This window comes from Propithecus coquereli, unplaced genomic scaffold, assembly GCF_000956105.1.
Source record: "Propithecus coquereli isolate 6110/MARCELLA unplaced genomic scaffold, Pcoq_1.0 Scaffold111, whole genome shotgun sequence".
Classification (NCBI taxonomy): domain Eukaryota; kingdom Metazoa; phylum Chordata; class Mammalia; order Primates; family Indriidae; genus Propithecus; species Propithecus coquereli.
The window spans coordinates 6,571,388-6,590,771 of NW_012135081.1; the positions used below are offsets into that span (position 1 = coordinate 6,571,388).

Sequence of the window (19,384 nt, forward strand, 5' to 3'; positions counted from 1 at the left end):
TTTCACTCCTTAAATAACATAGATTCTCCTGAGAAGCAAGAAAAAACAAAAACAAAAACAAAACAAAGAAACCAGGACTAGGTTCTGAGTATTTATTTCAGGTTATGGTAGTCTCCAAGGGAAGACTGGAGAAAATAAAGATGTTGCTGTCAACCCCAGGAAAATCATGGCATCATATGAGAGTACTCAGACCTGCTGCCCACTGAGGAGTGGGCTGTTCTCACCAACGGGGCAAGTGCGAAAGACCCTGGGCAGACGCAGCCAGTGGGTGCTACTGTAAGGCAGCTGGGGAATGGGAAGCGCTGAGCCCTGCTTTATAAGTCTGCGCCTGATATTGGGAGAAGAAGGGGGAAGCTGATTAGCAAAGGACAAAGGCAGGCTGTCTGTTCTTCTCCAAAGAAGGGGACATACCCCTATTCCATGTCTGCTTGGCCTTGATCCTAGCTCCCTCCCCTTCTTACCTCTGGAGTTTATTCTCATTTTTCTGTGGTAACCTCTGTCCATTCCCCTCTCACCCTAGAAGCTCCCCTGCTTTGAGAATATTGGTGCCCCAGGGCTGGGGATCTGCCCTTCTTGCAGGTGGAGAACTCAGTTCACCCAAACTGCCCCACTCTTAATATTATTGACAATAGTCATTAATATCATCAATTATTACACCTTTGCTTCAGAGCCAGGTGCTTTACTCACATTGTGTCTAATCTTTACAACAGCCCCACAAGGAAGATACTAGTTTTCCTACTTTTCAGAGGCTCAGAAAAGTTAAGCTACTTTCCCAAGGCCCAACAGCAAGATTGCAGCCCAGGCCTGTGTAACTGCCAAGCTTGGGCTCTTTCCTGGACACCATGCTTCCTCAAAGGGAGTGGTGGTTCCTTCTCCCCTTGAGGAAGAGTGAATAATGGTAATGAGGGATAAGGATGTCTGAGCTGGGTGGTGGGGCCCTTACCTATATATCAGAAATGCAAGTACCACAGCCATCAACACCAGCAAAACGCCCACAAAGAGGGGAACCTGCCCGAGGCCTGCTTCTTGACCTGTGAGTAGAATCCCAGACACTACATTAGTCAGTGTCTGCTCCCTGCCAGCTGGCCTCAACCCATGTCCCTTCTTCACCCTAGCTCTTGTCCAAGTACCTACCTGGCATGACAAGCTGGGTGCTGACCATTGCCAGGCTGTTGGCATCAACCAAAGACACATTGAGGCAGTAGGTCCCTGAGCCACCCTTCAGTACTTGGTGCAGAACCAGCTCACAGGCTGGGCTAGGTGGCACAGGCTGGCACAGCCGCTGGGCAGGAGGCTGGCACCCTGGTGATGAAATGTCCATACAGGCTTCCTTGGGCAGCCTAAAAGGGGTATCAGCTTATAATGGGGGATCTGGGAAGGAACACTGGGACACTAGGGAACCAGTCAACAGTCAACCCAAGAGTTATCAGGGCAACCAGTGGTACACTCACCCGCCTTGACAGGACACAGTCAGCTCAAATGCATCCCCTTCACTGGATGGCACAGCCTGCAGGATCTCAGCATTTTCAATACCCTCTGCAGAGGTGCATGATTGTAAGTTGGGATTCTCCTACCAGGCCTCCCTAAAAGCCTATAGACAGGAAAGCCCTAGGGCTGTTCCACCAATCCCATCCCTGTGCCTTCAGAAGAGGACCCTGGCATTTGAATTTTCTTCCTGTCTGTCTAGGTAAGTAATTCCTCCCAAGGTATGCTTCCACTGACCTGCCCTAGGCAGCACATACCTCCCTCCATTCAGCCCCCAAAGTAGGCAAGACTCACGGACAATATCCAGGGTGAGGGAAAAGGAACCATATCGATACAGAACACAATCCAGGGGGACTTGTCTCTTCACCAGCCTCAAGGTGGCTGTACTATCCAGCATGGGGCTCAGGGAACCTAGAAGGAGAAGATTGAGGAGGCAAGATCAAGATAGATGACTCACCCAGAGGCAGAGGCCAAGCAGGCATCTTTCCAGGTTGAGCCAGAACTACTGGATCCTGGAGTCACTGGCTTGGAATTAGATAAGATGTGGGAAATCTCATTTTATAGATAAGGGAACAGGCCCAGAAGAAGAAACTGACTGCTCCAGTGTCACACAGTTAGGGACAGAATTGGAGTTTAAAAAAAAAATCCTCAAATGTTTACTATGCCCCATACTAGGCCAGGTCCTGGACTAGACATTCAACATGTTTTTTTGTGTGTTTTTTTTTTTTTTTGAGACAGAGTCTGGCTCTGTGGCCCACGCTAGAGTGCCGTGGCATCAGCCTAGCTCACAGCAATCTCAAACTCCTGGGCTCAAACGATCCTCCTGCCTCAGCCTCCCGAGTAGCTGGGACTATAGGCATGCGCCACCATGCCCGGCTAATTTTTTCTATAATTATATATTTTTAGTTGTCCAGCTATTTTCTTTCTATTTTTAGTAGAGACAGGGTCTCCCTCTTGCTCAGGCTGATCTTGAACTCCTGACCTTGAGCAATCCACCCATCTCGGCCTCCCAGAGTGCTAGGATTATAGGCGTGAGCCACCGCGCCTGATCGACATTCAACATGTTAACTCATGTAAGCATCATTATCTCATTTCCTTTTTGCTTTGGGATGGGAATTCGAGGTGGAAAATGGGAGGATGGGCATCCTAGAATCTAGGAAAAATTTCTGTGCATTTATACTTGAGCAGAAAATGAAATATAAATATTATGTAAATGACCACAGTCTGTTCCCTGGCCTTCCCAATAGTTCTCCTCAGTGGTAGAAAGAATGCCAAATCCTAACCACTGGGCCACCAGGGAAGACACCCTCAGTGGTAGAGAAGCAACAAGCCATCTCCTCGTGGCCTAAGGGAAGACCCTGGTTTCCTGAACTCCAGATCTATTCCATGTCATTAAGAAAGACTTGAGGGCTTTATAGCCAGGCCGGTAAGACCTCTGAGGGGACCACAGTGCTAAGCAAAGGACTAGGTAACATCTGGGGCCTGGGTAAGACTTTCAGAGTAGAGCAATGACAAATATCCCACCTCAATGAACATCACTCACACTGGTTCTCTTACCTGTGATATCTTCTGTAGGCATGATTGGGCTGGCACCCAGACTCTGAGGCTCAGGGGTGGGTAACTCTCCAGCTGTGGTCTCTACCAACTCTGTAGTTGTTACCTGTGCAACTGTGGTTCCAGAGGGCTCTGCAGTTGACACCTCTGCAGGTGTCGTGCCTATAGCCTCTATACTTGACATCTCTGCAAATGTGGTACCTATGACCTCTGAGGTTGGCAACTGCTCAAGTGTTGTACCTGTGCCCTCTGCAGTTGGCACAGGCACAAGTGTAGTACCTATGACTTCTGTGGTTGGCACCCACAGAGCTGTGGTTCCAGGGGACTCTGTAGTTGGCACCTGACCAGGTGTAGTACCTATGACTTCTGCAGTAGGCACTTGACCAGCTGTGGTGCCAGGGGCCTCTGCAGTTGGCATATGCCCATCAGTGGTCCCTGGAACTGGGGAGGAGCTACAGGAGGTGAGAGGAATGTCAGCCTGCAGGACCACCCGGGCAGTGACTAGGCCAGGCTCCAGGTAAGTGTGAGTGACCACAAGTGCCCGAGAGATCAGGGTCCCTGTACTGTCTCCAAAGTCCCAGGTATAGGAGAGGTCAGCCCCAGCCAAATAACCACTGGGGTCATGGAGCTGGAGGGCAAATGTCAGAGGTTGATTTTTCAGGAAGTGCTTGTTTCCTCCATCCACGGACTGTAGCTGGGACACACTCACAGAGAAAGGCACCTGGTCTGGGATTGAAGACAGAAAAGATGTGAGCCAGGCCTGGGCTGCAGCTTCTCCTTTCACAGCAACACTCTCTAACCCCAAACTGACTGACTGGCCTTTTACTGGCTCTATGCCCCACATTTCTCTGCCCAGGTCTTCCTGAGGCTGCCGCTTTATGTTTCCACACATTTCCCCTTGCCCTTTGCAGTCCAGCCAAGCCTCCCCACCTTCTCTCCACCTATAACTAGCCTTGCCTCTTCCTAAACCCTTACCAGTAATGGTGAAGGCTGAGCTGGAGTGAGCAAGGGGCACGTAGCTCCGGGGCCCTCGGCGGTGGTAGACAGTCACTTCCATGGTGTGTGTGCCCAGCATTGCCCTGCCTGTCCCAATGCTCAGCGCGGACACTGGGCCCCCTAGAACTTGCCAGTATTGGCCTGAGGTTTTTGGAATGAAAAGCAGGGAGGAAGAGGTACTGGTCAAAGGGGACTGAGGGGCAGGATTAGAAATAGGGCACTGGAGAAGGGAGGTCAGGAGGTCTACTGAGGATGATTACTTCTGAGGGTATTTGGAAGGCTGTGGTATGCGGGGGTACAGGGAAGGGGTCTAAATGGGGGGCGGGGTCTATGGGGTGGGACTATAGTTGGAGAAGGGCTACCAGACAGAATTATGACAGAGAGAGTTGAAGGGGGCTAGGTGCTATGGAAGAGGAAGGAGCCAAGGGGAAAATGAAGATAAAGGAAAGTCACAGAAGTTAAGGGGTGAAGGCAAAATGAAAGGTGATCAGGTATGAAGAGGTAAATACAAGTGAGGATGACAGGCCAGAGAAGGGAGTCCCTCACCCCAGGTCTTCCAGACATAAATAAAACTTCTCTTCTGAGACCAAGGGCCAGATGGGCAGGGTCCACCATCAGGGAAGACGCAGGTATCATCAGGTTCCTGAGGATACACTGGCTGTCCTTCCCATACCTGGCTCCCTGAAAGGTAAATACAAAGTCACCCTCATACCCTGGCATTCTTTATTATACACCAAAACCTCTAAAATTTCTCCTAGAGGATCAGAGAGGGGCTCTGGGAATACTCCCTACCTAGACAGTACATTCTCCATGGCATAACTAATTTGAGGCGGTAGTTGGGGCTGTGGAAACTATAATTTAAGATTCATATGTATATATTAATACTTACATAGGAAAAAGATTGGAAAGCAGTATATCAAAATGTTAGTGATTTACTCTAGCTAGTGGGATAAAAATAAAAATAACAGCCCTAGATAACATTTATTGAGGATTTACTGTAGGCTAGAGCAGACCGTATGTTAAGTACTTTACATATTATCACTGTTTTGTTTTTGTTTTTGTCTTTTTTTGAGACAGGGTCTTGCTCTGCTGTCTGGACTAGAGTGTAGTGGCGTCATCATAGCCTCAAACTCCTGGGCTTGAGCAATCCTCCTGCCTAAACCTCCTGAGTAGCTGGGACTCCAGGCATGCACCACCACACCCAGATAATTTTTCTATTTTTTTGTAGACATGGGGTCTCACTGTGTTGCTCAGGCTGGTCTCAAACTCCTAGGCTCAAGGGATCCTTCCACCTCTGCCACCCTAAATGCTGGGATTATAGGCATAAGCAACTGCACCTGGCCATTATCACTATCATTATCATTTTAATCCTTACAACAATCCCTTTATGCTTTGGAAATAGAAGCAAAAAACAATCAAGTAACTTGCCCAGGATCACATACCAGTGACAAGTTTAAACCTAGGTCTGTCCAACTTCTAGGTCCACTGCATTCCACTGTCCCCCATTTTAAGGACTGTAATTTGCTTTTCTTTTTGTTTTATCTGTGTTTTCTTTTTCTTTTTCTTTTCTTTTTTTTTTTTTTTTTTGAGACAGAGTCTCGCTCTGTTGCCTGGGCTAGAGTGCCCTGGTATCAGCCTAGCTCACAGCAATCTCAAACTCCTGGGCTCAAGCGATCCTCCTGCCTCAGCCTCCAGAGTAGCTGGGACTACAGGCATGTGCTACCATGCCTGGCTAATTTTCTCTATATATTTTTAGTTGTCCAGCTAATTTCTTTCTATTTTTAGTAGAAACGGGGTCTCTCGCTCTTGCTCAGGCTGGTCTCAAACTCCTGAACTCAAGCGATCCTTCCGCCTAGGTCTTCCAGAGTGCTAGGATTACAGGCATGAGCCACTGCGCCCAGCCTGTGTTTTCTAATTTTACTACAATGAGTATATATTACATACATAACTTGCTAAAAAAAAGTGGAGGGGGAAGGGGGCATTCCCTGAGCTCATTGGGGATACTAGGGGACCTGAGCCCTAGGTATAAGGGCCTAGAGTAGAGAGGTACTCACCATTGATGATGGTGTTGTTGGCCCAGATTACCTGCCCATCGGGCAGTACTTTTTGGCTTCCAGGGAAGTGCAGGGAAATAGAGAAGGAAGCATTTGCACCAACCAGTGTAGGCCCATCATTACTGACTTTCAGGGACACTTGACCACCTGGGAAGGGAAGCTGCATTAGCTGGGATTCCTTGGCTTCCCCCCACACATTATGTCCCTATCTTCCCAAACTACATTCAACCCAGTTGTTCTTGCTCTTCTCCCCATCCCATTCCCACCATGCCTTCCCCTGGAACTTCTAAGTTCCCACCTCTCCAGCAGTCAAGTCCCTGGACTTCTGTCCACTCTGGATATAGCTTCCTATTCCAGGCTTTGGTTCTGAGCTGCCTTGAGACACCAAGCCAGTCCTGGTCTCTGAGTCCTAAAAGAAATGTGTCATGAGGGCCCTAGGATCCTTATTCAGTCCCTTCTCAGAGAATAATACTCTCTCCCATATCACTCCACTCACTCTCACATTCAAAGTGCATTTTAATTTACTGAATACCCACCAGGTACCTCTGTTCTAGGTACAAAGGACTTAAGAAATGCATAAGATATGGCTCCGAAGGGATTCGAGGTGAAGTATAGGAAATAGACATGTACATAAATTATTATAATTCAAGACACTGTTTGATATGTGCCATAACAGACATACATGTAGTACAACAAAATAACAGACTAAATAGATTAGTTCCATTGCATTCTAGCTGATTGGGAAAGATTTCAATGGGGAGTTACCCTAGGACCAGCATGAGCAAATGCATGGAGACATGGAAGGACATGGCATGTTAGGGGGATTCTAACAATGTGGTTGATGCACACTGTGAGAAATGGGGCTGAGAAGATGGGTTGGGGACTTTGAGTGCCGGCCTAAGGATTCTGTAAGGCAAGGCCACCTCCAATAGTTTTTTGTTTCATTTTGTTTTAAATTGACCTATAATTCACATACCACAAAATTTATCCTTCAGCGCCGGGTGTGGTGGCTCACGCCTGTAATCCTAGCACTCTGGGAGGCCAAGGCGGGAGGATCGCTCGAGGTCAGGAGTTCGAGACCAGCCTGAGCAAGAGCGAGACCCCGTCTCAACTAAAAATAGAAAGAAATTAGCTGGACAACTAAAAAAGAAAAAAAATTAGCTGGGTATGGTGGTGCATGCCTGTAGTCCCAGCTACTCCGGAGGCTGAGGCTGAGGGATTGCTTGAGCCCAGGAGTTTGAGGTTGCTGTGAGCTAGGCTGATGCCACGGCACTCTAGCCTGGGCAACAGAGTGAGACTTTGTCTCAAAAAAAAAAAAAAAATTTACCCATCAGAAGCTTTTGAATATGATCAAATTTATGTTTTAGAAAGATCCCCATGGCAAGCAGTGAGGAGGATGGATCAGAAGCAGGCAGAGATTGAGAGTGGGGATGGAGAAGCCAAAGTTATTAACTGAACCGAAAAAGGTCTAAGGGGAAAAAAAGGATCTGATGGACCTCCATATGCCCTCACCCAGATCCCACCAACAACATTTTGCCACATTTGCTTTATCTATCCTTATTGGTTGTTGCTTTTGGTTTTAGGGGTAGGGTGTGGAGTTGGCTAAAGTATTTAGAAACGAATCCCAAACATCTTGTTATTTTTTTTATTTTTATTACTTATTTATTTATTTATTTTTATTTTTTGAGACAGAGTCTCACTCTGTTGCCCTGAGTAGAGTGCCGTGTCAGCCTAGCTCACAGCAACCTCAAACTCCTGGGCTCAAGCGATCCTCCTGCCTCAGCCTTCCAAGTAGCACCCAGCTAATTTGTCTATTTTTAGGAGAGATGGGGTCTCGCTTTTGCTCAGGCTGGTCTCGAACTCCTGAGCTCAAGCGATCCTCCCACTTCAGCCTCCCTGAGTGCCAGGATTATGGGCATGAGCCACCACACCTGGCCCATCTTGTTATTTTAACCCTACAAATTCAGCATGTATCTGTAAAAAATATGAATATTTTCTTGCATAAGCACAATGTCATTTCACACTAGACAAAATTATCAAACTCAGTCCATATAAAATTTCATAAGCATCTAGAAAAATGTCTTCATATAATTTTTAAAATCAGGATCCAAAATGTAAGCACAATCTTTTAAGAGCCTCAGGTGGGCCGAGCGTGGTGGCTCATGCCTGTAATCCTAGCACTCTGGGAGGCCGAGGCGGGTGGATCGTTTGAGCTCAGGAGTTCGGGACCAGCCTGAGCAAGAGCGAGACCCCGTCTCTACTAAAAATAGAAAGAAATTAATCAGACAACTAAAAAAATATATAGAAAAAATTAGCCGGGCATGTTGGCACATGCCTATAGTCCCAGCTACTCGGGAGGCTGAGGCAGAAGGATCGCTTGAGCCCAGGAGTTTGAGGTTGCTGTGAGCTAGGATGACACCACAGCACTCTAGCCCAGGCAACACAGTGAGACTCTGTCTCAAAAAAAACAAAACAAAAAAGAGCCTCAGGTGGGTGAGTGTGAACAGACTGTTTCCAGAATACGTTAAGGAACATAATAAAAGAAAAAGACTTGAAACTGCAGCACAATGAGGGAAGTCAGATTAAGGAGAACTTCCTAGAAGTCTGTGAGACCAAGGATCTGGAGAGAAAGGGAGACTGGGATAGGATGTATGTATTTCATATATCCTCAGCCCATGTCTACTGTGTGCTGGAAACCTAGTTGATGCTGCTGGGGAAGGAGTTGGAATCGTTACATTGAGCATCCCATCACTAGAGCAAGAGAAGTCAAAAGATGCCCCAATCTTTCTTCACTTCCAACCCTCCCTCTTCAGAGCAGCATGTGACATTCCAGACCCTCTCACCACCCCCCTCCCCGCCCCTTGCTCCTGTCACGAGGCCCCAATCCCCCAGAGCCCTTTCATGTGATGCTCAGCTGAGACCCCTCTGCCTGTCTCTTCCAGCCCCAGAACAAAAGGCTTGGGCTGTGTTCACCCATCTATACCCCAAGGGGGGAAAGTGGTATCTCCTTAGCCTTCTTATCCAATACCACATTCTCTTTCTCCTCACTTTAAATTCCATGCCCCAAGTGCCTGAGACATTACCTAAAATAGTCTCCCACCCACTGCACCCCTTTGGAGTCCCCGCTCCAGCTCACTATCAAGGGGACGTCAGAATTAGTGCCACAAAGACTTATTATCCTTCTGCCTCTCCAAACATGTGAGATTATTTCCAGGCTCAATCCCAAATCTCCATGTAGGGAAGGAGCTCAGATGCTTACATCCTCACTAAATCAAATGAGTGGGAGAAGCCTGAAGTATTGGTGGTATCTCCCATTAGGAGGGGAAAAACCAGAGTAGGTGTTCATCCCCAAATTCACACCTACTCACCATCCACATACCCGCACTCACCTTGGGTAGTCCCTACAGCCAGCAGAGCACTCATCACAGCCAAACAAAAAGGGTACCTTCTCAGCACCGGATCCATCCTGTTCTTCATTCCAACAACCAAAGGTACTGGGGGGCTGGGATAAGCCCCTATATAACAAAGGGGTGCTCATTTGCATAGCCCTTCCTCTTCTCCCTCCAGGGCAGGCCTGGGAGGGGCCGTAGGGCAGGAAAGAGGAAGAACTGACAAGGGATCCTGGGTCCTTGGACGTTCCTTTCCCATCCCACTACTCAATGTCAGTTTCTGGTTTCACTGGGTCACTGTCATCTAGACACACGCCATTCCCCGGGAAAGAGTTGACTGAAAGGCAGCTACGGAACGCATACCAGACACACGCAATTCATCGTGGGAGAGTAAACTAATCAAGCCAGGAACTTATTAAAAAGACAGAAACAGAACTCTGCATCCAAAACCAGAGAGAGACAGCATTGGGGTAGGCTGAGAGGCGGAGGCAACACTTCTCAGAGGTCGGGGAATCCTTTACAATGAGACTCCCTGGGCCCGGTGGAATTTAATCTTAGGTCAGTGCACATTTTCCCCAGGGGTGGTGGTGAAAACAGCGAGTTAGAGGTGAGGGAATCCCTGCAGACTAGAGACACAGATAGGAAACTCTAACCCAAAGCAGATACTTGGGAAAAGGTGTTCAGCTGCCCCACGGAGAAAGAAGCTTGTCTTGCCCCTCAGAACCAAACTTGCACGGGGCGGGGTCACTGGCGGCGAGGAGCGAGGGTTTCGCCCCGCCCCCTCTGACGTTGACCAATAGGAAGGCCTGGGGGCGGGGCCAGGGAAACGCGGGAAGGAGGGGAGGAGCCTCTGGTGGAGGTCGGAAACTGGGGGGGGGGCGGGCGGCAACATTGTTTCAAGTTGGACAAATTGACCAGAGCGAGAGATACACTGCGTTCCATCGCGACCTGGGGCCAAGGTGGTGGGCCCTGTTTCCCCCTCGTTGGCCCCCGAGAGCCGGGGCCCGCTTTCTGCAGGGTTCCCGGGCCCCCACTCCAGGGCCGGGCTGACCCGACTCGCTTGCGCTTCATGGAGAACTTCCAAAAGGTGGAAAAGATCGGAGAGGGCACGTACGGAGTTGTGTACAAGGCCAGAAACAAGTTGACCGGAGAAGTGGTAGCACTTAAGAAAATCCGCCTGGACACGTGAGTGGCCTCTATACCCGGGACTCCTAACTGGGGGAACTCCTTGACTGTCCCCCCACCCCAACAGGCGGGTATAGGGACCGGAAGGGAGCAGGGAGGGACTTCTTTTGAAGTGGAGAGGTGGGTTGGGGGACAGTAGAGGGTTTCCCTAGGGAGAGTATAGGGTGGTGTAGAATCCATGGAAAACTTTCTTCCGGAACTGAGCCGGATGATGCCCCCAAATGTGCAACCAGAGACACTCAGGGAGAGAAAGGAGGCCTCTGGGATGGGGTCCAGGACTCTCCATGGAGTTAGGTTATGTGGGAACCGGTGAAGAGCACCTTTCTGAATGAAGAGCCCTCCTCACTGCCCCAACCCCACCCTCATCTTAGAATTCTCTCTCTCTTTCGAGAGAATGGCAGTTAAACCTCACTGGTCCCTCTCCCATATTTTTTCTCTATTACCTGCTCTCTGCTTCACCTTCACCAGAAGGCTTTACTTACCTACTTATGGGAAAAGAGGAAATAAAGACCTAAATGTCTCCAAAAGCCACACCCTGACAACCCAAGAATTAACTACTTAGAGCACCCTTTCTCTTCCCTCACTTTCCTGGGGGATGCTGGGAGGGTGTCTCCTTGAGGGGAAAGAATGACTGGGCTTGGGGAAAAGGAATATTTGTAACCATATTCTCATCTCTTCTTTCCCAACCTCTCCAAGTGAGACTGAGGGTGTACCCAGTACTGCCATCCGAGAAATCTCTCTGCTTAAGGAGCTTAACCACCCTAATATTGTCAAGTAAGTGTGTGTCTGGGAGGTGATCTGATAGGAAAAGAAGGATGAGTAGCATCTGTGTAATGTGGGCATTTCTGTCCCTCACCTCCATTTCCTAGGCTGCTGGATGTCATCCACACAGAAAATAAACTCTACCTGGTTTTTGAATTTCTACACCAAGATCTCAAGAAATTCATGGATGCCTCTGCTCTCACTGGCATTCCTCTTCCCCTCATCAAGGTAATGCTTCTCATCAGCTCCTCCCCATCATGGGCATGTCTTGGGGTACTGGAGGCAGTCAGTTCAGGGACATAATCTGTGATCTTGGCCTCCTTCCCAGCCCTCATCCCCCTGCGCGCGCGTGTACACACACACACACACACACACACCCACCCACCACCACCACCACTCCCTGATTCTAATTCAGGCAGCATAACCTGAGTCCAGAATTTGGAAATCTAACCCTAGGGTTGGGCTGAAGAATCAAAGTTGAAACTCTAGTGAGTCATCCTAGCAGTTTAGGTGGGAGGTCAGATGAAACTCAGGTAAATGGGATTTCAGGGCTCTTGGTAGATTTCCTCCAAAAAGCCCTTCACCCGTTGGTGGAAAAACTAGCCAGTGAGTCTCTATTGTCTGTTTTAGGGCTGGATACTTCACTCTCAGAGCTACTTTCAATCTATCAAGAAACATTTATTCAATGCACATTCATTGAACACCTTCAATGTGCTAGGCACAGGGTATGGAAAAGGATACAAAACTGAACAAGATTTGGTTCTTATCCTCACTGGGCTGCCAGTTCAATGGGAGAAATAGCTTGTAAACATGTATTATAATCCAACATAGTAAAGCTTTAGTAGAGCTTTGGGGTCACAGAGCAAACCAAATCTTCTCATTGTGGAGAAACACAGTCCTCTCTCTCTCCCTTGTCAGAGCTATCTATTCCAGCTGCTCCAGGGCCTAGCTTTCTGCCATTCTCATCGGGTCCTGCACCGAGATCTTAAGCCTCAGAATCTGCTTATCAACGCAGAGGGGGCTATCAAGCTAGCAGACTTTGGACTAGCCAGAGCCTTTGGAGTCCCTGTTCGTACTTACACCCATGAGGTGAGTCCCTCTGTAAGTCCCTCTGTGCTTTTCTTCTCTGAGCTTCCCAGGAGGTGTTCACAAGGGCATTCACAGAGTTACTAAGGATATCTGGCCAACATTTTCTCTTTTAGTAAATGGAAAGAATCTCTGACACCCTAAGGAGTCTTAGGGTATGCACAGAATTCATACTGTGGGGCTAACTGGACTTAGATACCAAGCCAGGGCAGCTGAATGGCATACCATTAAAATTATGATCATTTGTCTCAGGTTTTCCAGGAAGATCCCAAATTGAGGGTTTGGAAAATATGGTCTGCAGTGACGTGTACTATGCTAACTCTGAGCTAAGAAGTTGTGTGTAGCCAGTTCTTTTTCTTTCTTTCTTTCTTTTTTTTTCTTCCTTAAGAGACAGGGTCTTGCTCTGTCACCCAGGCCAGAGTACAATGGCTTGATCATAGCTCACTGCAGCCTTGAATTCCTGGGCTCAAGTGATCCTCCTGCCTCAGCCTCCCAAGCAGCTGGGACTACAGGCACCTGCCACCATGCCCAACTAATTTTTAAAGAATTTTTTTGTAGAGATGGGGTGTTACCCAGGCTGGTCTCGAACTCCTGGGCTCAAGTGATCATCCTGCCTCAACCTCCCAAAGTGCTGGGATTACAGCGTAAGCCACTGTGTCAGGCTGTGTGTAGTCATTTCTGTTAGGCGAAATCAGAGGGAGGGGAAGAATGGAAGCAAGGAAACTATTAAGAGGCTGAGAGTTAGCAGAGTAGTATTGAGCTGAGATATGGGAATCTCTGTGCTCTATAAACCACCCCTCCCCTTCCTATTCTCATCCCCCAGGTGGTGACCCTGTGGTACCGAGCACCAGAAATCCTCCTGGGCTGCAAATACTACTCCACAGCCGTGGACATCTGGAGCCTGGGCTGCATCTTTGCTGAGATGGTATGGAGGCTTGCCCAAGTTCCACCCAGCCCACTCCTCCCCACATCTAAGAACAGCAGAACTGTTTCTTGGCCCAGATCTATGGTCCTTCCATCACAGGGCTCTCTCTCTAGAGTAGCACCAAGGGGTGGTGGGGAAGGATGGGACTGTTGCCTCTGATGTCAACCACAATGTTAGGATACCCTCAAACAGTCTTAGTATCTATAATATATCTCTTATCACTGAAATGAACTAAATCATTTCTGCATCTGTTTTAACTTCAGTCTGCATGTATTTGGGAGATTGAGTTCTATTTAGTGTCTCCTTCATTTCAAGATTTGTAGACCTTATTGTAGGGTGTCAGGATTGCAGTGAAGCCAACTGCAGTCACTTTATCCATACCCTTCATTTAAACTACAGACTTAGATTATGTCCCCCCTAAACTTCTGGCTTTTCAGATTGAAGGATCCTCGAGGCCCAGCCTTATGTGGGAGCTCCCATCCCTTTTAATACAACAGTGCAGTAGGCTGAGTCTTCAAATCAAGTCAGCAACATGTTTTATGGTCCTTTATCTGGGTTGTAACTGGGGGCTTGGAAACTATTAGCCTACATATATATACACATACATATACATATATGTAATGTACATTTATCCCCTAGTGCATTACCTTACAATTGCCCATATTCCTCTCTCAATTCATCAAAAAATATTTGTTAAGCACCTAGTGTGTACCCAGCACCATGCTAGGTGCTGTGGGGAACACAGAAGAAATGGAAGACACAGTCTCTGCCCGCTGTGCTCCTATCTAGAAGTGGCTGCATCACAAGGAGGGGGGATGACCGCAGTGTCTACCCCACACCCCGTGAGTGGCTTGGGATCCCTTTGCTACATGTCAGTGGCACCCCAGACATTCACCCTCTCCCAGCCCCACCCAGCCTTGGGGATCTGCAAAGCCATGGTTGGGGGAAGGAAGGAGGGGGCGAAGAGACAGATGAAGGGACTTCATTGTCTCAGGCTCTGTGTGACTGACCCCATGAAACGCCCTGGGGAGGGAATCATGGGGCCCTGCTGACCTTCCACTGCCTGTGGGAACCTCCTTTGTACATGGGACAGTTTTGACTGACGTCAATGTGGGTCTTGGCCTTTCCTCTTTCCCCATTTTCAGGTGACCCGCAGGGCCCTATTCCCTGGTGATTCTGAGATTGACCAACTCTTCCGGATCTTTCGGACTCTGGGGACCCCAGATGAGGTGGTTTGGCCAGGAGTTACTTCTATGCCTGATTATAAGCCAAGTTTCCCCAAGTGGGCCCGGCAAGATTTTAGTAAAGTTGTACCTCCCCTGGATGAAGATGGACGGAGCTTGTTATCGGTGAGAGTGGGGAGTGGGCACCTATTTCCCCTCATTCATTCCCCCAGGGAAGGGCTTTTCCAGGGTGAAGGAAGGATAAGACCAGGAACTCTGGTCTCAGTGTTTTGTATCCCTAGTCCCTGCTTCTCTCCCTTTTGGTGTGCTGGTTCAGATATGGGAGGAGGGAAGTGAGAACTCTGCCTTGGGTAGAAGGAGTTGTGGTTTCCTGATTTCTGGGAATACCTGCTGCCCATTTAGTTCACTATCACATCATTGAAGTCAGCATACATCTCTTCCTCCAGCAAATGCTGCACTATGACCCCAACAAGCGGATTTCGGCAAAGGCAGCTCTGACTCACCCTTTCTTCCAGGATGTGACCAAGCCAGTACCCCACCTTCGGCTCTGATGTCCTTCTCTAAGCCCCCACCCCCAATCTCACCCTCTCCTCCATGGTGGGCTTGACCTGGCTTGGCTCTGGGCTGTTTGAACTCAGGTTGGCCCTTGATCTCATCTGGCTGCCTTAAACACTCACCTTCCCTTCTTGGCCAACCAACTCTGGGAATACAGGAGTGGAAGGGAGGAATAGGTGAAAATGAAAGGAAATTTTAGTATTAGATGCACTTAAGTCAGATTTCACCACCCTGTCCCCCGCCTCTTAAGTCACTGCTGAGGAGGGCTGGTATTAAAAAACAAAACAAAACAAAGCTGAGTGTTCTCCCCCTACATTGGGTTTGCAATCCTGCTCTCTGAATGCCCCATAATTATTATTTCCTGTGTTTGGGGATGTCAGGGACTCCAAGCCTCCTGCTGCCACTGTTTTTGTAAAGGCCAACTGATAGCAGGGGACTAAGTTGGAACTTTTGAGAACCGAGCAAAATAAAATGTGGAGGGTCTATTCTAAAGAATTAGGTTTAAAAAATAGATCCAATCAGTTTATACCCTAGTTTTAATGTTTCACCTCACCTAACAGGCTGGCAGACTCAAGACTCAGCCCCAGTGGGACTGCAGAAGAAATGATTGCCCCTGTCCCCTTGTATGTCCCTCCTATAGGCAAAAGGAGTTGAGGAGGCTCTGGGACAGGGACTGTGCTTTACTCCGATCTGTTGCTTCATCTCAGCCTTATGAGGCAGGTCAGAGATGTTTGAATTTTTCTCTTCCTTTTAGGATTCTTAGTTCTTCAGTTGCCAGGGATCCCTGCTCCCATCTTCCTCTGAAAGCCACCCCCTACCCCATAGGAGTGGAAGTTAGGGTTTAGTCATCATTTTGAGAATGCTGACACTTTTTCAGGGCTGTGACTGAGTGGGGCATTGGGAAAAATATCTCTTTAAAAGAAGGATGAACAATTATATTTATATTTCAGGTTATAGTAATTTTTTTTTTTTTGTCAGAGTGGGTGGATTTGTTGCCATGTGCACCATGGGGTTTTGTAATACAAATGCTAAAAAAAAAAAAAGTATTTTTTTCCTTTTATGATTTTGTCTCTCTCTCCCACCCCTGTCCTTGAGTGCTCTTGCTATTAACATTATTTGTAATTTAGTTTGTAATTCATTAAAACAGTGTTCCTAGTTTTATAGTTTATTTCTTTCCTCCTTTTATTTATTTACTGAAAGAATGGTGTGAGAGAGAATATGAATGTGTATATGTGATAATTGATTTCTGACCCCTCTTTTCCTAATCTCTATCTCTGCAGAGCTACCCACCCCATCTCATTTTGGTTAGTGCTGAGGGTGAGCAAAGTGGGTATTACTATCCCTATTTTATGGCTTGGGAAACTGAAGCCTATATATTTCCTACTTCACTTTCCCCACACACCAGCACTCCCCGACCCCCAACCAACACGTACAGATACACACCCCATGTACACATGCGTAGAAAGCAACAGTTACAGAATTTCAATGTTAGGGTGCATTTCACAGTAAGCTCGCTGATTTTCCTTTTTTGTTGCATATCACAAACAACAAAGTTTTCTGAAGATTCTTTTACTCATATTTACATACGATTCAGAAAATATCAATTGTCTATGAAAAATTATTATGAAGAGCTAAAGCGTCTCCAAGCTACCACTTTTTGTAGTTCCCATTGTCTCACTTCACCAAGAAACAGCTCAGACCGCCCGCGGGCCACCCCAAAAACTGTCCTCTGAAGCCTCACTAAAAGGAGGAAGCGCTGACGTAAGGGTTACTAAAAATCCCAGGCTCCGGATCCCTAGAAGAGGATTTCCCTTTATGCCCGCAAATCTGTCATGGAGGGCCGGGCACTAAAGGTAGCCCCCGCCAAATCCAGGGGGAGGGGCAAAGGTCCGTAGCGGCCTTCCAAAGACTTCTTTCAACCCCGCCTTGACTGCCAGTCAAGTCCCGAATTTTTGCAGTACTGGTTAAAGTTTCAGTTTGACCCGCCTCTATCACTCACCTGATTAGATGTTTATGAGTCAAAGGCGGGGGTCATGGGGTGTCGAGATTTTATTGGTTGACACATACGCCTGTCAACGGTGTACCGCCCCCTATTTCCGGGAGCTCGCTTTTTAATGGCCTCTCACCTCGTCCATCTTCAAGCTTTCTCTCCATCTATTGGCTTGGGGCCCCGCCCGTCCGGTCCCTTGCTCGTACTTGTTGGTGACAGCGCTCAAGAGACCCGCCTTTCTCCAGAGGATTGGCGGATGAGTGCACATATAGCCCACCCTCGATGGTAGGCGGGTAATCGAGTTATTGGCTGGAGCCCCCGCCCAGGGCGAGGAGGAGAAGGAGGGGCAGGAGGGTTTGGTTGAGCTGCAGCTGTTTGTCTGTTCGACACAGGCTTGGGGCCGACGGGGGAGACGGAGCCCCAGGTACCGAGCTGATGGAGCCCAAAGGGCTGGGGCAGAGGCGCCCAGGAGATGAGAATGGGCTGACCTGAGAGCGGAGGCGGGTCTGGGCCTAAGCAAGGGGTTAGAGTGGCCCGCTGGAGAGGGGAGAAGGGGGCCGGGCCCCGGCAGGCCTAATGGGGGCGCTGAGGAGGGGACCGGGCGGGCTGGGACCCCGAAGTTGGTGAGTCGGGGAGGCGGCTGGGCTGGGGGCCGGGCGCCGGAGGCCCGGAGCTTGTGTGAGGGCAGGGGCAGGCCTCATTAAGCAGCGCTGAAGAGGGAGGAGCTGGGGAAAGGGACGGGACAGCGGGTGAGGTAAGCCCATTTGCCGGGAGGTGAGGAGGGGTCAAACCTGACGCCAGGGCCCCGAGGATAACCGGGGCTGGGTCTCTGGAGAGTTGTCTAATTGGAAGGGCCTGAGAAGGGTTTTCAGTTGGGTAAAAGGCGTTATTTTCAGGGAAAGTGGCTATTATAAAAACTGAAGGTGCTGTAGTGTTCAGAGGGATTTGGTTTAGTGAGGGAGAACTGGGGAAAACGAAGAAAGCCTTACTAATGTAGAAGACTAAGGTAGCTGATGAAATGGAAGCAGGGCCTGGTATCAGTTATGGGCCCTTCTGGGAATGCTGAAGGGTGGGCTAAACTAGAGGCTCTGGGTCGGGAGTACCCTCTTTCTTATTGCCTTTAGTGTTTAGATTGGTAATTTGAAGTTTTTTGGTACTCCCAGGGTAGGAATGAGGATGAAAGTAAATTAATTTTTTTCTTTGACTGTTGGCTGCTCTAAACTCAGCCCTTGAACTTTCTCTTGACCTCATAGCTGGTCTATACTGCAGTCTGTTTCTTCTTATACTGTTTCATGTCCTGAGAAGTTAGATTTGGGGGATGTTTTGTCCGCTTTCCCACTTAATAATGTGGTGTATAGTGAATACCATATCTCTGACTTAGAAGTGGGGAATGATTTCGTTATCTGCACAGGAAAAGGCCTTTGAGATCCTCAGCCATCAAGAGATCTTCTTACCTTAGTTGGTGAAACTTTTGTGGTATTTCCCAGGCAGTTAATGGAGTTAGCCAGGCCTGGAACTATGAGGTGATATCACTGAGGAAGAGATTTGGGGAAAGGTGAGAAATTTCATTCCAAAAGGTTGGCATCACCCCTTGTTCTTTGTCTACTTCTTCAGGAGCCTAGATTTCTCTGCTGTTAGAAAGTTATGTCAAACTGTGAGGTATCTGGGGAAGGGGATGAATGGCAAAAAGAAGATCAATTACTAAAGCAGAGGAGTAGATAGAGTCCCCTCCTCCCCATATATTTTTGACAGTCTGCTAACCTTCTTAGTCCCCCATAGCTTGGAGCCTGTTGGATTGTCCCGAATTGTGCTGCTTCCTTTTTCCCTTCTATACCAATATCTTTTATCACTACATTTCTTAATTACAAAAATAATATGTACATATTTTTAAATATTTAAGCTGTACAGAAGTATAAAAGGTGTAAATCGTCCCACACATACATACCTTGCTCATTATATTTCATTTAAGAAAGTCAGGGATGAGAAAGAGCAGATCAGACCAATCTTGCTTTGCTTTGGGGGATGTGCCACCCAAAGGCAATTCTATTTTCATGTTCTCACCAAACTCTAGTCTTTCATTTTTTCCACACTTTTCCCTTCTGTGATGATACTCTGTTATTTATTGTGCTCCTTTCACAGTTCATTTTGTCCTCTATCAAATTTAGACAAGCAGAGGGTTGTACTATGGGTTGTCATTCACCTTCTTTAGTACACACACA

The 19,384-nt window shown here is 48.0% G+C and overlaps 3 protein-coding genes across 9 annotated transcripts in view; 2 read left to right on the forward strand and 1 right to left on the reverse strand.

Annotated features, from left to right (window-relative positions):
• Nucleotides 1–79: 79 nt before the first annotated feature.
• PMEL (premelanosome protein) lies at nucleotides 80–9,598 on the reverse strand. 3 transcript variants are annotated; one of them, XM_012652967.1, is made up of 11 exons: nucleotides 9,479–9,598; nucleotides 6,388–6,498; nucleotides 6,090–6,236; nucleotides 4,582–4,716; nucleotides 4,015–4,176; nucleotides 3,043–3,765; nucleotides 1,780–1,896; nucleotides 1,452–1,536; nucleotides 1,135–1,340; nucleotides 944–1,052; nucleotides 80–328 (listed from the first exon to the last, which is right to left on the reverse strand). In XM_012652967.1, exons 1-11 carry the CDS (start codon nucleotides 9,564–9,566, stop codon nucleotides 187–189), a joined length of 2,025 nt encoding a protein of 674 aa, XP_012508421.1. In that variant the 5' UTR covers nucleotides 9,567–9,598; the 3' UTR covers nucleotides 80–186. The 3 variants fall into 3 exon arrangements, with proteins under 3 accessions (XP_012508421.1, XP_012508414.1, XP_012508427.1); XM_012652960.1 differs by having other exon boundaries at nucleotides 944–1,031; nucleotides 9,479–9,569; XM_012652973.1 differs by lacking the exons at nucleotides 6,090–6,236; nucleotides 6,388–6,498 and having other exon boundaries at nucleotides 944–1,031.
• A 711-nt stretch (nucleotides 9,599–10,309) lies between these two features.
• On the forward strand, nucleotides 10,310–16,338 carry CDK2 (cyclin-dependent kinase 2). 5 transcript variants are annotated; one of them, XM_012653005.1, is made up of 8 exons: nucleotides 10,310–10,663; nucleotides 11,360–11,437; nucleotides 11,533–11,653; nucleotides 12,344–12,514; nucleotides 13,335–13,436; nucleotides 14,135–14,278; nucleotides 14,582–14,785; nucleotides 15,067–16,338. In XM_012653005.1, the coding sequence occupies exons 1-8, from the start codon at nucleotides 10,548–10,550 to the stop codon at nucleotides 15,169–15,171; spliced, it is 1,041 nt and encodes a 346-aa protein (XP_012508459.1). In that variant the 5' UTR covers nucleotides 10,310–10,547; the 3' UTR covers nucleotides 15,172–16,338. The 5 variants fall into 5 exon arrangements, with proteins under 5 accessions (XP_012508459.1, XP_012508436.1, XP_012508466.1 ...); XM_012652982.1 differs by having other exon boundaries at nucleotides 15,736–16,245; XM_012653012.1 differs by lacking the exon at nucleotides 14,135–14,278.
• A 1,128-nt stretch (nucleotides 16,339–17,466) lies between these two features.
• RAB5B (RAB5B, member RAS oncogene family) overlaps nucleotides 17,467–19,384 on the forward strand; it is a 14,154-nt gene continuing 12,236 nt past the window's right edge. Inside the window, exon 1 of the mRNA XM_012653643.1 lies at nucleotides 17,467–17,589. The gene's annotated coding sequence lies outside the window, so the exon portion shown is untranslated. The remainder of the gene's footprint in view (nucleotides 17,590–19,384) is intronic.

Bases quoted from the DNA above. Each gene is read 5' to 3' on its own strand.
- PMEL (XM_012652967.1), bottom strand. From the start codon at position 9,566: ATGAAGAACAGGATGGATCCGGTGCTGAGAAGGTACCCTTTTTGTTTG. The intron at 6,237-6,387 runs GTGGGAACTTAG...TTCCCTTCCCAG, and splicing joins GGGACTTGACTGCTGGAGAG to GTGGTCAAGTGTCCCTGAAA. The intron at 1,537-1,779 runs GTGAGTCTTGCC...GCACCTCTGCAG, and splicing joins CCTCACCCTGGATATTGTCC to AGGGTATTGAAAATGCTGAG.
- CDK2 (XM_012652982.1), top strand. From the start codon at position 10,548: ATGGAGAACTTCCAAAAGGTGGAAAAGATCGGAGAGGGCACGTACGGA. The intron at 10,664-11,359 runs GTGAGTGGCCTC...AACCTCTCCAAG, and splicing joins AAGAAAATCCGCCTGGACAC to TGAGACTGAGGGTGTACCCA. The intron at 14,279-14,581 runs GTGAGTGGCTTG...CCCCATTTTCAG, and splicing joins CAGTGTCTACCCCACACCCC to GTGACCCGCAGGGCCCTATT.